Genomic DNA, 21,448 nt, shown 5'->3' with positions numbered 1-21,448 from the left:
CCACATCACCGAGGATCTCACGTGGTCTGTACACACCCGCTGTGTGGTGAAAAAGGCACAACAGCGTCTCTTTCACCACAGAAAGCTGAAGAAGTTTGGTGTGGGCCCCCAAATCCTAAGGACTTTCTACAGGGGCACGATTGAGAGCATCCTGACTGGCTGCATCACCGCCTGGTATGGGAACTGTACCTCCCTCAATCGCAGGACTCTGCAGAGAGTGGTGCGGACAGCCCAGCGCATCTGTAGACGTGAACTTCCCACCATTCAGGACAATTACAGAGACAGGTGTGTAAAAAGGACCCGAAGGATCACCGGGGACCCGAGTCACCCCAACCACAAACTGTTCCAGCTGCTCCCATCCGGGAAACGGTACCGCAGTGTAAAAGCCAGGACCAACAGGCTCCGGGACAGCTTCTCCCACCAGGCCATCAGACTGATGAACTCACGCTGATTTGAGTGCATTGACTGTTCTATTTATTGTAAACTATTATAAATCACTATGACTGCACGTTGCATGTTTAGACGGGGACGTAATGCAAAGATTTTTACTCCTCATGTGTATGAAGGATGTCAGAAATAAAGTTAATTCAATCCAACTCCCACAAGACCCCGAGCTATAAGGGCAGAGCTTACCCATTTGGCCCACTGCCATTCACCCCCCCCACCTCAGACCCCAATCTCCTGCCTTCTCCCCGTATCCCGTCACACCCTGAACCTGTCAAACTCTGCCTTAACTATACATAAAGTCTTGGCCTCCACAGCCGCCTGTGGCAACAAAGTCCACAGATTTACCACCCCCCAGCTAAAGTAATTCCTCCTCATCTCCATTCTGAATGACAATTAAGCTCAAGCTGATTGGACGGAATGGCCCAAGAAATGGGAGCACAGCACCACCTGCAGGCAGGGAGGGGATGGTGCAACCTATCGCTCCCACTGGATTAATTTAGCACAGACTGCTGGCCGTGATGGGAATTGCAGCGTGGTCAGCGATTGCTGGCACTGTATCATGGAAACATAGAAAGCCCACAGCACAATACAGGCCCTTCGGCCCACAAAGTCATGTCCCCACCTCAGAAATTACCTATAGCCCTCTATCTTACTAAGTTCCATCTAAAAGCCCCTTAAAAGACCCTATCGTATCCGCCTCCACCACCGTTGCCGGCAGCCCATTCCACGCACTCACCACTCTCTGAGTAAAAAACTTATCCCTGACATCTCCTCTGTACCTACTCCCCAGCACCTTAAACCTGTGTCCTCTTGTGGCAACCGTTTCAGCCCTGGGGAAAAAGCCTCTGACTATCCACACGATCAATACCTCTCATCATCTTATACACCTCTATCAGGTCACCTCTCATCCTCCGTCGCTCCAAGGAGAAAAGGCCGAGTTCACTCAACCTATTCTCATAAGGCATGCTCCCCAATCCAGGCAACATCCTTGTAAATCTCCTCTGCACCCTTTCTATGGTTTCCACGTCCTTCCTGTAGTGAGGTGACCAGAACTGAGCACAGTACTCCAAGCGGGGTCTGACCAGGGCCCTATATAGCTGCAATATTATCTCTCGGCTCCTAAATTCAATTTCACAATTGATGAAGGCCAATACACCGTTCGCCTTCTTAACTACAGAGTCAACCTGTGTAGCAGCTTTGAGTATCCTATGGACTCGGACCCCAAGATCCCTCTGATCCTCCACACTGCCAAGAGTCTTACCATTAATACTATATTCTGCCATCATATTTGACCTACCAAAATGAACCACCTCACACTTATCCGGGTTGAACTCCATCTGCCACTTCTCAGCTCAGTTTTGCATCCTATCAATGTCCCATTGTAACCTCTGGCAGCCCTCCACACTGTCCACAACACCCCCAACCTTTGTGTCACCGGCAAATTTACTAACCCTATCCCTCCACTTCCTCATCCAGGTTATTTATAAAAATCACAAAGAGTAAGGGTCCTAGAACAGATCCCTGAGGCACCCCACTGGTCACTGATCTCCATGCAGAATATGACCCGTCTACAACCACTCTGCCTTCTGTGGGAAAGCCAGTTCTGGATCCACAAAGCAAGATCCCCTTGGATCCCAGGCCTCCTTACTTTCTCAATAAGCCTTGCCTGGGGAACCTTACCAAATGCCTTGTTGAAATCCATATACACTACATCTGCTGCTCTACCTTCATCGATGTGTTTAGTCAGTACCAGGCTACTCCACAGGGCCAGCCCGTTGGCCGTGGCACCACTTCGTCCCTTGCCGGAGTCTCACCTGCAGTGTCGGCGCTGATTTCCGATGGACTGCCCCCACCGGCGACACGCCTCCGCTCCCTCCTAGGGGTGACCGGGGGCCCGGGCAGCAGCAGGGGCCGCCCGCTGGCGGGGGCCAGGTCGATCAGCACCTCGGCCGGGTCCAGGCTGTCGGAGAAGCGGATGAGATCGCCGGGCGGCTCGGCGGCCTCCTTCCGGGCCTTCTTGCCGTGCGTCAGCTGCGGTGAGCCGCCGTTGCCGCAGCCGACGGGGGCCTCCTGGGCATCGGCCTGGCGCGGGGCCTGCAGGCCGCGGCCGAGCGCCACCGAGGCGAGCACGGCGGCACTGGCTAGCAAGGCCCGGCGCGGGCTCCTCAACGGCCAGCGGCCTTCGTTGGCGCGGTCGTCGGCGGCCTGAGGTAGGTGAGGGTCGTCGACTGGGAGGTGCTCGTCGCTCCTGGTGTCGTCGGCTGCCGTTGGATTTGTTTTAAGAGAGAGAGAGGGGGAAGAAAGGAGATTACAATGTCATCCCGTGAACGTATCGCCCACCCGTCCAGGGACCCAGACTGAGGGGCTCGGGCAGCGTCCGTACAGGGACAGTCAGGATCCTCCCTCTGCGCCGCCAAAGTGCCGGGGATCTGAGCCCTCCGAAATCTACAGGCCCGAAATCTACAGGCCCGAAATCTACAGGCCCGAAATCTACAGGCTCCGAAATCTACAGGCCCGAAATCTACAGGCCCGAAATCTACAGGCTCCGAAATCTACAGGCTCCGAAATCTACAGGCCCGAAATCTACAGGCTCCGAAATCTACAGGCCCGAAATCTACAGGCCCGAAATCTACAGGCCCGAAATCTACAGGCCCGAAATCTACAGGCTCCGAAATCTACAGGCCCGAAATCTACAGGCCCGAAATCTACAGGCTCCGAAATCTACAGGCCCTTCGGACCTACTGCTCCATGGCAACCCAAGCTAGATCCACTCCAACCTTTACCCCCTCAACCTCTCCCATCCACGTACCCGTTCGATCAAGTTTACTGATTTCATACACACAAATACCGTGAAAAATATCTTTAGCTTTGCAAGGGCAAGTTTGGGATGTTTTCTCTGGAGCGGCCAGAGGCCGATGGAGGGTTATAAGACTATGAGAGGCCTCGGTAGAGTGGAGTGTCTGTTTCCCAGGGTTGAGGTGTCCAATACCAGAGGGCAGCATTGAAGATGGGGGGGGGGGGGGGTGGTGTGAGGGGTAAGTTTTTTTTATTTGGAGAGTGGAGGATGCCTGGTAGGGTGGCAGAGGCAAATACATTAGATTCAGAATCAGAATCAGGTTTATTATCCCCGGCACCTGACGTGAAATTTGTTACCTTAGCAGCAGCAGTTCAATGCCGTACTTAATATCGAAGAAAAAACATAATAGTAATAAATAATAATTGTAATAATAATAACAAATAAGTAAATCAATTATAGTTTACGTATATTGAACAGATTAAAGATTGTGCAGAAAACAGAAATACTACATATTAAAATAAGTGAGGTAGTGTCCAAGGGTTCGATGTCCGTTTAGGAATCGGATGGCAGAGGGGGAGAAGCTGTTCCTGAATCGTTGAGTGTGTGCCTTCAGGCTCCTGTACCCCCTCCCTGATGGCAGAGGGGAAGAAGCTGTTCCTGAATCGTTGAGTGTGTGTCTTCAGGCTCCTGTACCTCCTCCCTGATGGCAGAGGGGAAGAAGCTGTTCCTGAATCGTTGAGTGTGTGCCTTCAGGCTCCTGTACCTCCTCCCTGATGGCAGAGGGGAAGAAGCTGTTCCTGAATCGTTGAGTGTGTGCCTTCAGGCTCCTGTACCTCCTCCCTGATGGCAGAGGGGAAGAAGCTGTTCCTGAATCGTTGAGTGTGTGCCTTCAGGCTCCTGTACCTCCTCCCTGATGGCAGAGGGGAAGAAGCTGTTCCTGAATCGTTGAGTGTGTGTCTTCAGGCTCCTGTACCTCCTCCCTGATGGCAGAGGGGAAGAAGCTGTTCCTGAATCGTTGAGTGTGTGTCTTCAGGCTCCTGTACCTCCTCCCTGATGGCAGAGGGGAAGAAGCTGTTCCTGAATCGTTGAGTGTGTGTCTTCAGGCTCCTGTACCTCCTCCCTGATGGCAGAGGGGAAGAAGCTGTTCCTGAATCGTTGAGTGTGTGCCTTCAGGCTCCTGTACCTCCTCCCTGATGGCAGAGGGGAAGAAGCTGTTCCTGAATCGTTGAGTGTGTGCCTTCAGGCTCCTGTATCTCCTCCCTGATGGCAGAGGGGGAGAAGCTGTTCCTGAATCGTTGAGTGTGTGCCTTCAGGCTCCTGTACCTCCTCCCTGATGGCAGAGGGGAAGAAGCTGTTCCTGAATCGTTGAGTGTGTGCCTTCAGGCTCCTGTACCTCCTCCCTGATGGCAGAGGGGAAGAAGCTGTTCCTGAATCGTTGAGTGTGTGCCTTCAGGCTCCTGTATCTCCTCCCTGATGGCAGAGGGGGAGAAGCTGTTCCTGAATGGCTGAGTGTGTGCCTTCAGGTTTCTGTACCTCCTACCTGATGGTAACAGCGAGAAAAGGGCATGCCCTGGGTGCTGGAGGCCTTTAACGGGCGCTTGGGTGGATGTGAGGAGGGCGGAGGGATACGGAGATGGGGTAGGTAGGAGGGATTGGTGTTTGCCTGGTTTTTTGATTTGCTGGGTCAGCACAGCATTGTGGGCCGAAGGGCCTGTCTCTGTCCTGTAGCCTTCACGACTTTTTTTGCACTTATTTAATTTAGCTAATATATTAGCTTATTCTTGAAACTGTTTTGAGAAAAAGTTTGTGAGCCCTTTGCAATTACCTGGTTTTCTGCAGTAATTACTCATAAAATGTGGTCTGATCTTCATCTAAGTCACAATAATAGACAAACACAATCGGCCTAAACTGTTAACACACAAACAATTGTACTTTTCTTGTCTTTATTGAACACATTGTTTAATCATTCACAGTCCAAGCTGGAAAAAGTATGCGAACCCACCAGCACCTTTACTTCCTGAGAAAGCTGAAGAAATTTGGCCTGTCCCCTAAAACCCTCACTAATTTTTATAGGTGCACCGTAGAAAGCATTCTTCTAGGGTGCATCACAACCTGGTATGGAAGTTGTCCTGTCCAAGACCAGAAGAAGCTGCAGAAGATCGTGAACACAGCCCAGCACATCACACAAACCAATCTTCCATCCTTGGACTTACTTTACACCGCACGCTGTCGGAGCAGTGCTACCAGGATAATCAAGGACACGACCCACCCAGCCAACACACTTTTTGCCCCACTTCCCTCCGGGAGAAGGTTCAGGAGCTTGAAGATCCGTACGGCCAGATTTGGGGAACAGCTTCTTTCCAACTGTGATAAGACTGCTGAACGGATCCTGACCCGGATCTGGGCCGTACCTTCCAAAAATCCGGACCTGACTTGCACTACCTTACTTTCCCTTTTCTATTTTCTAATTATGATCTATAATTTAAATTTTTATTATACTTACTTTGATTTGTACTTCAGGGAGCATGAACCACAGAAACAAATATCACTGTGACGATTGTACGCTCTAGTATCAATTGTTTGGTGACAATAAAGTGAAAGTATTTAATAACCGGTAGAACCTCCTTTAGCGGCAATAACCTCCACCAAACGTTTCCTGTAGCTGTAGATCAGACTTGCACAATGGCGAGGAGGAACTTTAGACCATTCCTCCGTTAAAAACTGCTTCGGTTCATCAATATTTCTGGGATACCTTGCATTAACAGCCCTCTTCAGGTCATTCCACATCATCTCAAATGGGTTAAGGTCTGGACTCTGACCTGGCCATTCCAAAGCACTACTTTTCTTTTTAAACCATTCTGTTGTTGATGTACTCTTGTGTTTCGGATCATTGTCTCGTTACGTCATCCAGCTTCTATTAAGCTTCAGGTGACGGACTGCTACCCTGAAACTCTCCTGTAAAATGTCTTGATACAACTTTGAATTCATTGTTCCCTGAATGATTGCAAGCTGTCCAGACCCTGAGGTAGCAAAGCAGCCCCAAACCACGATGCCCCTTCCACCGTGCTTCACAGTTGGGATGAGGTTTTGGAGTTAGTGTGCAGTGCCCTTTTCCCTCCGAACTTACCAATGTGCAATTCTGCCAAAAAAGTTCAACTTGTGTCTCATTTGTCCACAGAACATTGACCCAGAAGCGTTGTGGAACGACCAGGTGAAGTACAAATCAAAGTAAATATAATAAAAAATTAAATTATAAATCATAATTAGAAAATAGAAAAGGGAAAGTACGTTAGTGCAAGTCAGGTCCGGATATTTGGAAGGTACGGCCCAGATCCGGGTCAGGATCCGTTCAGCAGTCTTGTCACAGTTGGAAATCAACAATCAAAATACTTTGATTTACAAATCAATAGTAAATCTAATAAAAATTTAAATTATAAATCATAATTAGAACATAGAAAAGGGAGAGTAAGGTAGTGCAAGTCAGGTCCGGATATTTGGAAGGTACGGCCCAGATCCGGGTCAGGATCCGTTCGGCAGTCTTGTCACAGTTGGAAACATGACCTGCAGCCATGTTTATTTTTATATAAAGAGAGCAGTGGTTTCCTCCGTGGTGTCCTTCCGTTCTTGTCCAGTGTTTATCTTCTAGAGAGTTCTATAAGGGCAGGCCTCTTGCTGCTGCCCTTGGGTTCCTCTCACCTCCTTCAGCTTTGCACGTTGTGCCCTTGGCGTGATCTTCGCAGGACCCCCACTCCTAGGGAGCGTCACAACAGTACTGAATTTCCTCCATTTGTAGACGATTTCTCTTACTGCGGACTAATGAACACTCGGGTCTTCAGAAATGCTTTCGTAGCCTCTTCCAGCTTCACGTATCTCTCTAATTCTTCAAAGGTCCTCTGAAGGTTGTTTAGATCGAGGCATGGTGCACATAGACAGATCTTTCTTAAGAAGAGCAGTACCCTGACTTTGTGTGGCCTTTCTTTATTAGGGCAGGGCACCCCCACAACCCACACCTCCAATCTCATCTCATCGATTAGAACACCCGACTCCAAATAGATTTTGCAGAAGGCATTACCCCAGAGGTTCACACACTTTTTCTGAATCTAGACTGTGATTGTTTAAATGTTGAACAGTCGGCCCTCCTTATCCGCGGGGTATTGGTTCTGGGACCCCCGCGGATAGCAAAAAACGCAGATGCTCAAGTCCCTAATTTAACCTGTCTCAGGGCAGTGGTCTTTAGGACCCAGCGGAACCCCGGACATTATTTAACCTGTCTCGGTGCGGTGGTCTTTAGGACCCAGCGGAGCCCCGGACTTTATTTAACCTGTCTCAGTTCAGTGGTCTTTAGGACCCAGCGGAACCCCGGACATTATTTAATATGCTCTGTGCGGTGGACATTAGGACCTGGTGATGCAGCTCTGAATCCGCCGTGTTTCTGTTCACGAAAATAATCACGATCACGATTAAAAATAAAGTGGAAGTAATAAAGCGATCGGAAAGAGATGAAACGCCATTGGTCGTTGGAAAAGTGTTAACGATCGGAACAGACCCTGCCCCGATGAAAGCAACAATTATTACTAAGCAACGCAGTGGTTTAATTATTGAAATACGTATGTTTCTTAAGTGTTTTATATGCATAGAAAGGTAAAATATGTACTATATACTAAGTAAAATGTTTGACTAACTGACGGTAAATAATACCGGATGTACCTGTTCCGACTTAAAGACGGACTCAAAAATGGAATTCATTCATAACCCGGGGACTGCCTGTACAGTATGCCCTCCTTATCCACAGGGGATTGATTCCGGGACCTCCCGCGGATACCAAAATTCGCGGATGCTCAAGTCCCTTATTTAGCATGTATCGGTGCGGTGGTCTTTAGGACCCAGCGGAACCCCGGACTTTATTTAACATGCTCTGTGCGGTGGTCTTTAGGACCCAGCGGAACCCCGGACTTTATTTAACATGCTCCGTGCGGTGGTCTTTAGGACCCAGCGGAACCCCGGACTTTATTTAACATGCTCTGTGTGGTGGACATTAGGACCTGGCAGCGCAGCTCTGAATCTGCAGTGTTTCTGTTCACAAAAATAATCACGGTCGCGTTTGAAAATAAGGTGGAAGTAATAAAGCGATCGGAAAGAGGTGAAACGCCTTTGGTCATTGGAAAAGTGTTAGGCTACTGTTGGTCAGCAATCGTAACAATTTTAATGGAGAATGTGAAAGGCCCTGCCCCGATGAAAGCTACAATTATTACTAAGCAACGCAGTGGTTTAATTATTGAAATACGTATGTTTCTTAAGTGTTTCATATGCATAGAAAGGTAAAATATATACTATATACTAAGACAAACATTTGACTAACTGACGCTAAATAATACCGGATGTACCTGTTCTGACTTCAAATCCGACTTAAAGACGGACTCAGGAATGGAACTCATTCATAACCCGGGGACTGCCTGTACTTTTAAGTCATTTCTAGATTACTTATAATACCTAATACAATGTAAATGCTATGTAAATAGTTGTTATACTGTATTGTTTAGGGAATAATGACAAGAAAAAATAGTCTGTACATGTTCGAACAACGAGTGCTGGAGAGAGAACTTCCGGGTTTTCCCGATCCGCGGTTGGTTGAATCCGCGCGTGCGGAATCCGCGGACAAGGAGGGCCGACTGTACTCAGCATTGCCGGGAAGAAGTACGATTGCTTGTGTGTTATTAGTTTAGGCAGATTGTGGTTGTCTGTTATTGTGACAGAGATGAAGATCAGACCACATTTTATGAGCAACTAATTCAGGTAATTGCAAAGATTCACAAAGATATATATGCACACAGTTGCAAGAATAATAAAATCTGTGTTTTTATATTCGCTGCAATTCAGGTTTTATTTTTATTTTTTAGTTTTTAGCTTTCATTTTTACGTCCTGTTGCTGCAAAGACGACAAATTTCACGGAATACGCCGGTGATATTAAACCTGATCCTGGTCTGTGGATAAACCGTCGACGTTTCGGGCCAAAACCCTTCACCGGGACTGGAGTGGAAAGGGGAAGACGGGCTTCTGGCTCCCGTCCACTTCCTGGTGAAGGGTCTCAGCAAATACCAAGTTACACACTCAACATGGTGTCGACGGCGACGGCTTAAAATGGCGGACGGCGTCGCGATCCGACTTAAAATGGCGGATGGCGTCGCGATCCGACTTAAGATGGCGGACGGCGTCGCGATCCGACTTAAAATGGCGGACGGCGTCGCGATCCGACTTAAGATGGCGGACGGCACATTCTCCTTCCTCGGTACGTCAGTACGAGTTGTCCGTAAGTCGAACGTTCGTAACTCGGGGACTGCCTGCACACTATATTACATTGACTGTTCTGTTTATTGTGAACTATTATAAATTAGTATGTCTGCACGTTTAGACGGAGACGTAATGTAAACAATTTTACTCCTCATGTACGGGAAGGATGTCAGAAATAAAGTGAATTCAATTCAAATGCCGTGAGACCCTAAGCTATAGGGGCAGAAGATGGGCTCCTGACTCCCGTCCACTTCCTGGCGAAGGGTCTCGGCCCGAAACGTCGACCGTCTACCTCCCGAAGCGAGCGCTGCGGACGCTGCCTGGCTAGCTGGGTTCCTTTGGCATCTCGCTCAGGATTTCCAGCGCCTACAGGACCCTTGGAATATCCGTCTGTAGGTCCGCCCGGGTTAAGCGATCGAAGAGGCAGCGCTCCCTCAAGACACACCGCGGGACGGGACGGGACGGGGGGGGCATTTTCGATTGGGCCTGGGGCTCACCGGACCGTGCGCCGGCAAGGAGGCGAACCGGGGGGTTGTGTCGGAGAGCAGGTGGCTATCTGTCTGCTTACCGGGATTAGAGTCCCCAGTGGAGTTGGTTGAAGACGGAGTTGACCCCTCGTCTCCGGATTCGCCGATCCATATCTCGTTGTCCGCCCGAGGTCGTGTCCTGAGGGGGGAGTGCTCACGTTATTCTCAGTGTTCTGAGTTAACAAAGTTACCGTCTACGTTGTCCGACCAAAAGCACGCCGGGGACAGACGCTAGTCAGGCCGCACTTGGAGTATTGCCAACAGCTTTGGGCCCCGTTATCTCAGAGATGTTGTCATTGGAGAGAGTCCAGAGGATGATTCCGGGAATGAAGGGGTTAACATATGAGGGGCGTCTGGCAGCTTTGGGCCTGGACTCACTGGAATTTAGAAGAATGCAGGGATATCTCGTTAAAACCTACCGAATGTTGAAAGGACTAGATAGGGTGGATGTGGAGAGGATGTTTCCTGTGGTGGTGGGGGGGGAGGGGTATCCAGAACTAGAGGGCACAGCCTCAAAATTGAGGGGTGACCCTTTAGAACAGAGGTCAGGAGGAATTTTTTTTAGTCAGAGAGTAGTGAATCTGCGGAATGCTCTGCCCCAGACTGCGGTGGGGGCCAAGTCTGTGGGTATATTTAAGGCGGAAGTTGGTCGTTTCCTGATCGGTCGGGGCATCAGAGGATATGGTGTGAAGGCAGGTGTACGGGGTTGAGTGGAATCCGGGATCGGCCATGATGGAATGGCGGAGCAGACTCGATGGGCTGAATGGCCTAACTCTGCCCCGATGCCTCGTCGTATAATATGTAAAAACGTGATTTAAGAAAACCCGTTCAGGTGACAACTTACTGCAGGGTTAAGCTGCGACTTGCTTGTGTGATTTGACCTTCACCCTCTGAAGATAGCACTCTTCTGGAGGCCAGAGGAAACTCAGCAGGTCAGGCAGCGTCCCCGGAAAAGAATAAACAGTAGATGTTTCAGGCCGAGGCCCTTCACCTGCTGCCTGACTTGCTGAGTTCTGTGGGCTCCCAGCTTCTGCAGAATTCCTACAATTTGGAATGGGCCCTAGTTTAATCCTGGCCTAATCACAGGGCAATTTACAATGACTGATTAACCTACCAGCCGGTAGGTCTTTGGACTGTGGGAGGAAACCAGAGCACCCGGAGGAAACCCACGCGGTCACGGGGAGAGCGTGCAAACTCCTCACAGGCAGCGGCGGGAATCGAACCCCGGTCGCCGGCACTGTAAACCGTCGTGCTAACCGCTACGCTATCGCGTCGAGAACCGCTTGCATCTCTGAAGCGGATGGCTCCTCTCACCATCCCCTCCTCAGTTTGCCTGATTCGATAAAAGTTAAATCGAATTACCCTTAGTAACGTGGACATCTGGTGTCAATCGCCCCTGACGCGAGTGGGTTGTGCAGGCAGTTAATCGTCAGCCATTTTGGCGGATCTGAATTCTGACAAGTGTCATCTTCTCCTCCCCAGAGAACATGGACGGACAAGGGGGCAGAGTTCTAAGGTGATTGGAGAAAAGCACGGGGGGGGGGGGGGATGTCAGAGGTAATTTCTTCACACAGAGAGCGTTGGGTGTGTGGAATATGTCAGGATTGATTGTAGGGGCAGATACATTCGGGGCATCTAAGAAACACTTAGGTAGGGACGTGGATGCTAGAAAAACGGAGGGCTACGTAGGAGGGGAGATTGATCTTGGTACCTGCTAAAGGGCCAGCACAACTTTGTGGGCCGAAGGGCCTGTACTGTGTTGTACTGTTCTACGTCCTATAAGTGAACTAGTGTGGTCAATCAGTTTCCAAAGGATGTTAGTGAACCTGATGCATTTTTTTAATACAACAATCTGATATTTTCACAGTAACTTCATGATTTGTTCATTTTATTCAAAACTTATTATTAATTACTGAACTTCAACGTAAGACACAGGAGCGGAACCAGGCCCATCGAGCCTGCTCAGGCTTTTCATCGTGGCTGATCCAAATTTCCTCTCAGCCCCGACCTCCTGTCTTCTCCCCATCGAACCGCTCCACTATTCAATCATGGCTGATTTATTGTTCCCATTCTGCCCAGACCCTTATAGATGCCCTGGCTCACCATGAACCTATCCACCTCCACTTTAAATACAGCCATCCTCGGCAATGAATTCCACAGACCCTCCACCCTCCGGCTGAAGAAATTCCTCCTCATCTCTGATCCAAGTGGACTTCATTCTATTCCGGTCCTACAGTATAGGAAACATCCTCTCCACACCCACTCTATCTGTGTCCTCTGGTCCTAGACTCCTCCACTATAGGAAATATCCACTCCACATCCACTCTATCTGTGTCCTCTGGTCCTAGACTCCCCCACTATAGGAAACATCCTCTCCACATCCACTATCTGTGTCCTCTGGTCCTAGACTCCCCCACTACAAGAAACATCCTCTCCACATCCACTCAATCTGTGTCCTCTGGTCCTAGACTCCCCCACTATAGGAAACATCCTCTCCACATCCACTATCTGTGTCCTCTGGTCCTAGACTCCCCCACTACAAGAAACATCCTCTCCACATCCACTCTATCTGTGTCCTCTGGTCCTAGACTCCCCCACTACAAGAAACATCCTTTCCACATCCACTCTATCTGTGTCCTCTGGTCCTAGACTCCTCCACTATAGGAAACATCCTCTCCACATCCCCTTTGTCCAGGCCTTTCGATAGCTGAGACTCCAACAAATCTAGGCCCAGCACCATCAAATGAACGCCCTTCGCATATTAACCCTTTCATTCCCAGCATCGTTCTTGTGACCCTCCTCTGGACCCTCTCCAATGCCAGCACTTCCTTACATAAGGGGCCCTAACTGGGTCCCAATATTCCAAGTGCGGCCTCACCATTGCCTTACAAAGCCTGAGCATCACACCCTCGCTCTGGTGTTCTGGCCCTCTCGAACCCTAACATGGCATCTGCCTTCCTCACCGCCGACTCAACCTGCAAGTTATCCTTCAGGAAATCCTGCACGAGGACTCCCCAGTCCCTGTGCACCCCCCCCCCCCCTGGTTTGTGAATTTTCTCCCCATTTAGAAAGTAGTCCGCACCTTCAAAAGTGCACACTATATTCCATCTGCCACTTCTTTGCCCCCTTGTCTCTATCTGCCCCAGTCCTTCTGCGAACTCCCTGCTTCCTCCGCACTACCTTCCCCTCCACCTATCCTCATATCACTCGGCCACAAACCCATTCATTCCATCGTTCAAATTGCTGACGTACAACTTGAAAAGGGACAGGGCCCAATATCAAACCCCCCCGCGGTACGCCACTAGTCACTGACAAGCAAGCAGAACAAACATATTCCGAATCTTCGCCTCCTGCCAGTCCGCCAATCTTCTATCCACGCCGGTATCTTGCCTGTAGTACCACCGGTTCTTTTCTTGTTAAGCAGCGAGTAGCCCTTGTCAAAGGCCTTCTAAAATCCAACGCACAGCATCCCCTAACTCTACCCTGCCTGTTGTTTCCTCAAAGAATTCAAAAACAGATTTGTCGGGCAAGATCTCCCCTAAGGAAACCGTGCTGACTTTGGCCTGTTTGGGCACGTGCCCCCAAGCACCCCGACACTTCACCCTCAGGGATGGACTCCGACACCTTCCCAACCACTGAAGTCACGCTAATGGGCTTATGATTTCCTTCCTTCTGCCTCCCCTCCCTTAAAAAACGGAGTGACATTTGCAATTTTCCGGTCCTTTGGAACCACTGCGGAGTTTAGTGATTCCTGAACGACATTACCAGTGCGCCCACAATCTCTTCAGCGCCCCCTTTAGAATCCCGGGGTGTAGTCCATCTGGTCCCGGTGACCTTCAGGCCTGAGAGCTTCCCAAGCGCCTTCTCCTTAGTAAGGACAACTCGACACACTTCTGCCCCCTGACACTCTCAAACCTCCGGCATACTGCTAGCGTCTTCCACTGTGAAGACTGATACAAGATATATCCTTGTCCCCCATTACTACCTCTACAGCATCACTCTCTGGTGGCCCATTCTGGCCTCTCTTTTATTATCTGAAAAAACTTCTGGTATCCTATTTGATTTTTTTTTTCTTTTGGCTAGCTTACCTTCGTATTCCATCTTTTCTCTTCTTAGGGCTTTTTTTTAGTTGCCTTCTGTCGTTTTGCAAAGCTTCCCAACCTCTAACTTCCCACTGATTTTCGTTGTATTATATGCTGTCTCTTTTGTTCCGACGCTGCCCTTGATTTCCCAAATCAGCCACGGTCGCCTCATTCTCCCTTTGGAATATTTCTTCGTCTTTGGGCTGTATCTATCCTGCGCCTTCTGAATCACCCCCAGAAACTCCAGCCATTGCTGTTCTGCCATCATCCCTGCTGGTGTCCCCTTGCAACCAACTTTGGTCGGCATCTCTCATGCCTCTGTAATTCCCTTTACTCCACCATAAAACCGATACATTTGACTTTAGCTTCTCGCTCTTAAATTGCAGGGTGAATTCTATCATATTATGATCTCTGCAACCCTAAGGGTTCCTTTACCTTAAGCTCCCTAATTAAATCTGGTTCATTACACAACACCCAATCCTGAATAGTCTTTCCCCTGGTGGGCTCAGCCACATGCTGCCCTAATAAGCCATCTCGTAGCCATTCTACAAATCCCCTCTCTTGGTATCCAGCACCGACTTGATTTTCTCAATCCACCCGCATATTGAGATCCCCGATGACTATCGCAACATTGCCCTTTTTTTCACATGCCTTTTCTACGTCCCATTAAAATTTATATCCTACATCCTGGCGACTGTTCGAGGCCTACAAATAACTCCCATCGGGGTCTTTTTTACCCTCGCAGTTTCTCAACTCTCCCCACAGGGATTCCACACCTTCTGATCCCACGTCACCTCTTTCTAAGGATTTGATTTCATTTTTTTTACCAGCAGAGCCACGCCAGCCCCTCTGCCTACCGGCCTTTCGATACAACGTGTATCCTTGGATGTTAAGTTCCCAACTGCGATTTTCTTTCAGCCACGTCTCGGTGATGCCCACAACTTCACACCTGGCAATCTCTGACCGCGCTACAAGATCATCTACCTTATTCCGTACACTGCGTGCGTCCAGATATAACACCTTCAGTCCTGTATTCGTCACCCTTTTCGACTTGGGCCTCCTGTTACACTTTACTCCACCCCATGGACTGCAATCTTGCCCCATCGTCTCCCTGTCCTTCCTCACAGTCTCACCACACACCCCATCGACTTGTCTACCAACCGCCCCATCCTCAGCCCTACCGCTGGTTGCCTCCAACACGTTCCCCCGCCCCCCCCCCCCCGCCAAATCAGTTAAAACCCTCCCGAACGGCTCTAGCGAACCTGCCCGCGAGGATATTCGCCCCCCCCCCCCCCCACCTCCGGTTCGGGAGCGGCCCGTCCACTTTGTACAGGTCGTACCTTCCCTCGGGAAAGATCCCAGTGATCCAGAGAGCTGAAAACCCTGGCCCCTGCACCATGGCCTCCAGCTGCTCACCCTCCCTCTTCAGAATCTTCCGAGACAGCCCGGACCCCAGCACCCGGGGGGGATCAGCACGCCACCCTGGCGTCTCTCTCATGGCCACGGTGTCTCCAGGCTGTCTCCCTGACTACTGAGTCTCCTATCACCGCCGGTCTGCCTGACCTTTGACCTTTGACCCTGCTGAGCCTCAGTGCCACTGACCCGTCTCCCATCCTATTGAGTACAAGAGCAAGGAAATCCTCTTGCATTTGTACAGGGCCCTGGTGAGACCACACCTGGAGTATTGTGTACAGTTTTGGTCTCCAGGTTTAAGGAAGGACATCCTGGCTGTAGAGGAAATGCAGCGCAGATTCACGAGGTTAATTCCTGGGATGTCCGGACTGTCTTACGCAGAGAGGTTAGAGAGACTGGGCTTGTACACGCTGGAATTAAGGAGATTGAGAGGGGATCTGATTGCAACTTATAAGATTATTAAGGGATTGGACAAGATAGAGGCAGGAAATGTGTTCCAGATGCTGGGAGAGTCCAGTACCAGAGGGCATGGTTTGAGAATAAGGGGTAGGTCATTTAGGACAGAGTTAAGGAAAAACTTCTTCTCCCAGAGAGTTGTGGGGGTCTGGAATGCAATGCCTCGGAAGGCAATGGAGGCCAATTCTCTGGATGCTTTCAAGAAGGAGCTAGATAGGTATCTTATGGATAGGGGAATCAAGGGATATGGGGACAAGGCAGGAACCGGGTATTGATAGTAGATGATCAGCCATGATCTCAAAATGGCGGTGCAGGCTGGAAGGGCCGAATGGTCTACTTCTGCACCTATTGTCTATTATCTGGAACCTGAACTCTGGGTGTCACCACCTCAGTTAAAAAAAAAGACTCATGTACGAAATTTCCGGCCTCCTGGCTGGTCCCGCGTGGATCCACTCCAGCTCCCGGTCCTTGACCTCCTCGGCCAGGAGCTGAGGTGGGGTGGACTTCCCAGCAGGTAGCCTGAGATTCCACGTCTCACAGGAGGGCTACTCCAGTGCCCTCGACTACCATCAAGCCTACTGTGCCTCCAACTTCCCAAGCGTCAGTTCTAGAGTCTCCCCCCTGCCTGTTGAGTCCAAGCCTGACCGCTCTAACGCCAGCCCACTCCAACAATGGCCGATCCCACAACGGCTGCCACAAGTAGGCCTCGCTTCTTTTTAATGACCCCTTGCTCATTAGCCCTAGTTACCTGAGCAATCTCCCGCCCGGCAGACGAACCCCACTCGCTTTTCGAAGCTGGCGCGTGATGCCCACAAGGAATTATCTCCAACTCACTCCGCGGTCTCCCGCCCAACTGCCCCCCCCCCCCCCCGGGTCACTTTTTAAAACCGGTGGGAGAAGACCAGGAGAAACCGTCTCTAACTCACTCCGCAGTCTCTCGGTCAGCAGGCGAGTCCCGACTGGCCACACTCGCTTTTACAAAAGAACGTCACGATTGGATTTGAGCTCACGCTTTGCGGTTAACAGTCGGGGTAATTTAACATCTTGCCTTATCGCACCCTCAATGAACCGTGATTGTTTCCCCCACCTTCCATCAGCTGGCAATTCCCAGGGTTTATTCCCGTTGTTCCGCTGGGTGCATCCGGGTCTCCGCTCTCCTTTCCCACAGTCCTCCCCGTCGGAGGTCTCGGGGCCCCAGGCCGGACACCTGCTCCACGCGCCATTGTTCTCATTGGGGATCACTGCCACACAGCGGGGAGACAGAAGGGAACAAGACTGTGAGGCAGACAGAGAGATATTGTGACAGTGAGAGGGAGAGGGGAGGAGGGATGGGGAGAAGGGGAGAGAGAGAGAGAGAGGGAGAGAGGGTGAGGGGAGAAGGGGAGAGAGAGAGGGAGAGAGAGGGGGGGAGAGAGAGGGAGAGGGAGGGAGAGAGGGAGAGAGAGGGGAGAGGGAGGGAGAGAGGAAGAGAAGGAGGGAGGGAGAGAGAAAGAGGGATGGAGAGAGAGGAAGAGGGAGAGAGGGGGAGAGAGGGAGAGAGAGGGAGAAAGAGAGAGGGAGAGAGGGAGAGAGAGGGAGGGAGAGAGAGGGAGAGAAAGAGGACGGAGAGAGAGGGAGAGGGAGAGGGAAGAAGACAGATTAGTGGAGAAAAGGAGAGGGAGAGAGAGAGACAGAGAGGGAGGGGGGAGGGAGAAAGATGGGGGTGGGGAGGGGGAGTGGGACAGGGAGAGAGAGAGGATGAGGGGAGGGGGGAGAGAGAGGGAGGGAGGGGGGGAGGGGGAGTGAGAGGGAGGGAAAGAGAAAGAGGAAGAGGGAGAGAGGGAGAAAGAGAGAGGGAGAGAGAGTGGGGGAGAGAGAGAGAGGAGAGAGAGAGAGAGGGAGAGGGAGGAAGACAGATAGTGGAGAAAAGGACAGGGAAAGAGAGACGGAGAGGGAGAGGGAGAGGGGGAGGGAGAAAGATGGGGGTGGGGGAGAGGGAGGGACAGGGAGAGAGAGAGAGAGTGAGGGGAGGGGGAGAAAGAGGGATGGAGAGGGGAGGAGGGAGAGAGAGGGAGGAGGGAGGGGGTGGGGGAGTGAGATGGATATAACCAGCAGAAAGACGGACTGTATTTGCGGGAGGAAGGTTGACAGTTCTATCGACAGGTTGGGTGAGTTCCTTACACTGTATTGCCCTCAGCCGCGGGACAAAGGTCGAGTTATTGGCCAAGCTGGAGCTGACGTCAAACAAGCCTTTCTTCTTATTGAGAACCGGGGAGGCTTGGACAGTGAGCTTGTGCTGGAAATCTGCATCAGAGAGAGAGAGAGAGAGAGAGAGATCCGTTGGACAATTGCCCGCTGACAGAACAGTCGCCCCTGCGAGAACTCACATCCCTTTGGAGCAAATCCCACCCATTGCCACATTACGATCACCAAATCAGCCGCAGGAGAGGTCTTTTCACTGGGTCAGTCCAGTGGCCCAGTTTTTTCTCTCTTTCTGTTTATCTTTCTAAGTACAGTAGGTAGGCCTGTAGGTATGTATGCATTTATCTAGAAATACAGTTTGGAACAGGCTCTCTGTTTAGCAACCCCCCTGTTACACCCTAGCCTTTTTAAAATTATCTATTCACTTACAGGACGTGGGCGTCTCCAGCTAAGCCAGCATTTATTGCCCATCCCTAGTTGCCCTTGAGAAGGTGGCGATGAGCTGCCTTCTTGAACCACTGCAGTCCCTGAGGTGTAGGTACACCCCAGTGCTGTTAGGGAGGGGATTCCGTGATTCTGACACAGCGACAATGAAGGAACGGCGATATGTTTCCAAGTCAGGATGGGGAGTGACTCAGAGGGGGATTTTCAAGTGGTGGTGTTCCCAGGTATCTGCTGTTCTCGTCCTAGACGGTGATGGTCGTGGGTCTGGGAGGTGCTGCCTCAGGAACTTCGGCCTGTTGTCACAGTGCATCTTGTAGATAGTACACACTGCCGCAACTGTCCGTCGATGGTGGGGGGATTGGATGCTTGAGGAAGGGGGTACCGATCGAGTGGGCTGCCTCGTACTGGACAGTGTCGAGCTTCTCGAGTGTTGATGGAGGCTTCACTCATCCAGGCGAGGGGCGAGTATTCCATTACACTGCTGACCTGAGCCTTGTAGATGGTGGACAGGCTTTGGGGAGTCAGGAGGTGAGTGACACACCGCAGGATTCCTAGGCTTTGACCTGCTCTGGTAGCCACGGTGTTTATATTTCTAGACCAGTTCAGTTTCCTGTCGATGGTCACCCCCGGGATGTTGGCAGTAGGGGATTCAGTGATGGTGATGCCACTGAATGTCGAGGGACGATGGTTAGAGCCTCTCCTGTTGGAGATGGTCATCGCCCGGCACTAGTGTGGCTCGAATGTCACTTGCCACTTGTCAGCCCGAGCCTGGATATTGTCCAGGTCCTGCCGCATTTGGGTATGAACCCCTTCACTATCTGAGGAGTCAAGAACGGTGGGGAACGTTGTCCGGCCATCTGCGCGGAACGGGCCCTGCCAGCACTGCGACCCAATCCCAGGACACTTTATAATGACCCATTAACCGGTACGCCCTGGGACTGCGTTGGGAGGCCGGAGGAAACCCGCGCGGTCACGGGGATAAGGCGAACTTCGGAATCGACGCCCCGAGCCGTAACACCCTCCCGCTCACCGCGACGTGACCCGCTACAGGTGTGGAGGTCACTTTCCCTCGGGAGCATTTCCAGTTCCCTCCGAGGACCTGCGGATTCCCACCAGCTCTGCGCGCCGTGATAATTATTCTGTAAAAGACGTTTCTCCTCACACTTTCCCTTGTATCCTTTGCTCAGAACTAAACCGGTACAAAGGTCAGGCAGTAAACAATTTAAGCTAAACACGGGACCTGGCTATAAACTGACTCCCCAGCAGTCTGTGCAGTAGTTCTGATAATGAAGGAGTTTGTCGATCCATTTTGACAAAATGAGGCCGGCATTGACCAATCAAAGGGCCCCTCATCTGCCTTGACCAATTGAGGAGGCCCCAGGACCGCTACTGACCAATCGTGAGCTCCTGGACTCGCACTGACCAATCAAGGAGCCACCAGACTTATACAGACCAATCGAGGTGCTCCTTGGCTGCCACAGGCCAATCCAGGAGACCCTACACTGCCGAGGTGCTTCAGGACTGCCATTAACCAATCAAGGGGCTCCTGGACTGCCTCTGACCAACTGGGGGGTCTCTGATAGGCTCAGACCGACCAAGGGGCTCCTGAACTGGCACTGACCAATCAAGGAGACCCTACACTGCAACTAACCAATCAATAGGCTCTTGGACTGGTACTGGCCAAATGGAGGTCCTGATAGGTTCAGACCAACCAAGGGGCTCCCGGACTGGCATTGACCAATCACGGAGACCTTGCATTGCAACTAACCAATCAATAGGCTCTTGGACTGGTACTGGCCAACTGGGCCCTGGACTGGCACCGATCGAAGGTGGGGCCTCTGGTTCGCTCCTTACCAATGGGCCGGCTGATGCGATGGCCGTCTTTCACCTTCAGCTTGTTCTTCTTGAAGGTGCCCTTCCGCTTCTTCACGTTGGGCTTCTCGGCGTTCATCTGGTAGATGAGGAGGCTGAGCTCGCGCTCGAAGACGTCCAGCTCCCACTGCGCCAGCGCGTGCTCCCGCTGGCGCAGCGACTCCTCGTGCGACTTCTGCTGCAGCGCCGCCCGCTTCAGCTCCTCCTCGCGGCACAGCAGTTCCTGGGGGGGAGGGGGGGACACACAAACCAGGCGGCTGAGCGCCGTGCCGACAAGCCCGTTTGCTCCTCAGCGGCGCGGCAGACGCCGGACACCCAGAGCGACGCCCGCCAGATTGCTGGAGGAGCTCGGCAGGCCGGGCGGCGTCTATGGAGGGGGGAGGGATAAGCAGTCGATGTTTCGGGCTGAACCGGAAGGGGGGGGGGGCAGAAGCCAGATCAAGAAGGTGGGGTTGGGGGAAATTGTACAAGCTTGCAGGTGATAGGTGAGGCTTAGCGAGGAGAGGAAGGGAGGCGAGTTGGGGAGGGTTTGTGGGGGAGGGGAAGATGAAGTAAGAAGCTGGCAGGTGATAGGTGGAAGAGGTAAAGGATGAACCTGATTGGAGGGGTGGGTGGACCGTGAGAGAAAGGGAAGGAGGAGGGGTACCAGAGGGAGGGGAGGGGAAGGAAGTCGTAACGGGGAATGGAAAGAGAGAAAGGGGGATGTGGTAAGAGAGAAGTTGCAGAAATGATACTTGGGAGTGTGGAGGAGCAGAGGGATCTGGGGGTACATGTCCACAGATCCCTGAAAGTTGCCTCACAGGTAGATAGGGTAGTTAAGAAAGCTTATGGGGTGTTAGCTTTCATAAATCGAGGGACAGAGTTTAAGAGTCGTGGGGTAAAGATGCAGCTCTATAAAACTCTGGTTAGGCCACACTTGGAGTACTGTGTCCAGTTCTGG

General features: G+C 51.3%; 1 protein-coding gene across 1 annotated transcript in view; it reads right to left on the bottom strand.

Moving 5' to 3' along the window:
• The window catches only part of LOC140717660 (mitogen-activated protein kinase kinase kinase 11-like), a 119,673-nt gene that overhangs the window by 4,194 nt on the left and 94,031 nt on the right, over positions 1 to 21,448 (bottom strand). Inside the window, exons 5-9 of the mRNA XM_073031294.1 lie at positions 20,491 to 20,731; positions 18,172 to 18,294; positions 17,099 to 17,252; positions 10,102 to 10,199; positions 2,262 to 2,708 (exon numbers count right to left, since the gene is read on the bottom strand). Of these exons, the coding sequence (XP_072887395.1) occupies positions 2,262 to 2,708; positions 10,102 to 10,199; positions 17,099 to 17,252; positions 18,172 to 18,294; positions 20,491 to 20,731 (1,063 nt within the window). The remainder of the gene's footprint in view (positions 1 to 2,261; positions 2,709 to 10,101; positions 10,200 to 17,098; positions 17,253 to 18,171; positions 18,295 to 20,490; positions 20,732 to 21,448) is intronic.

The sequence above is a fragment of the Hemitrygon akajei genome, chromosome 28 (assembly GCF_048418815.1).
Source record: "Hemitrygon akajei chromosome 28, sHemAka1.3, whole genome shotgun sequence".
NCBI lineage: Eukaryota > Metazoa > Chordata > Chondrichthyes > Myliobatiformes > Dasyatidae > Hemitrygon > Hemitrygon akajei.
The sequence above is the reverse complement of the archived record's forward strand: the minus strand, read 5'-3'. Positions and strand labels throughout refer to the sequence as shown.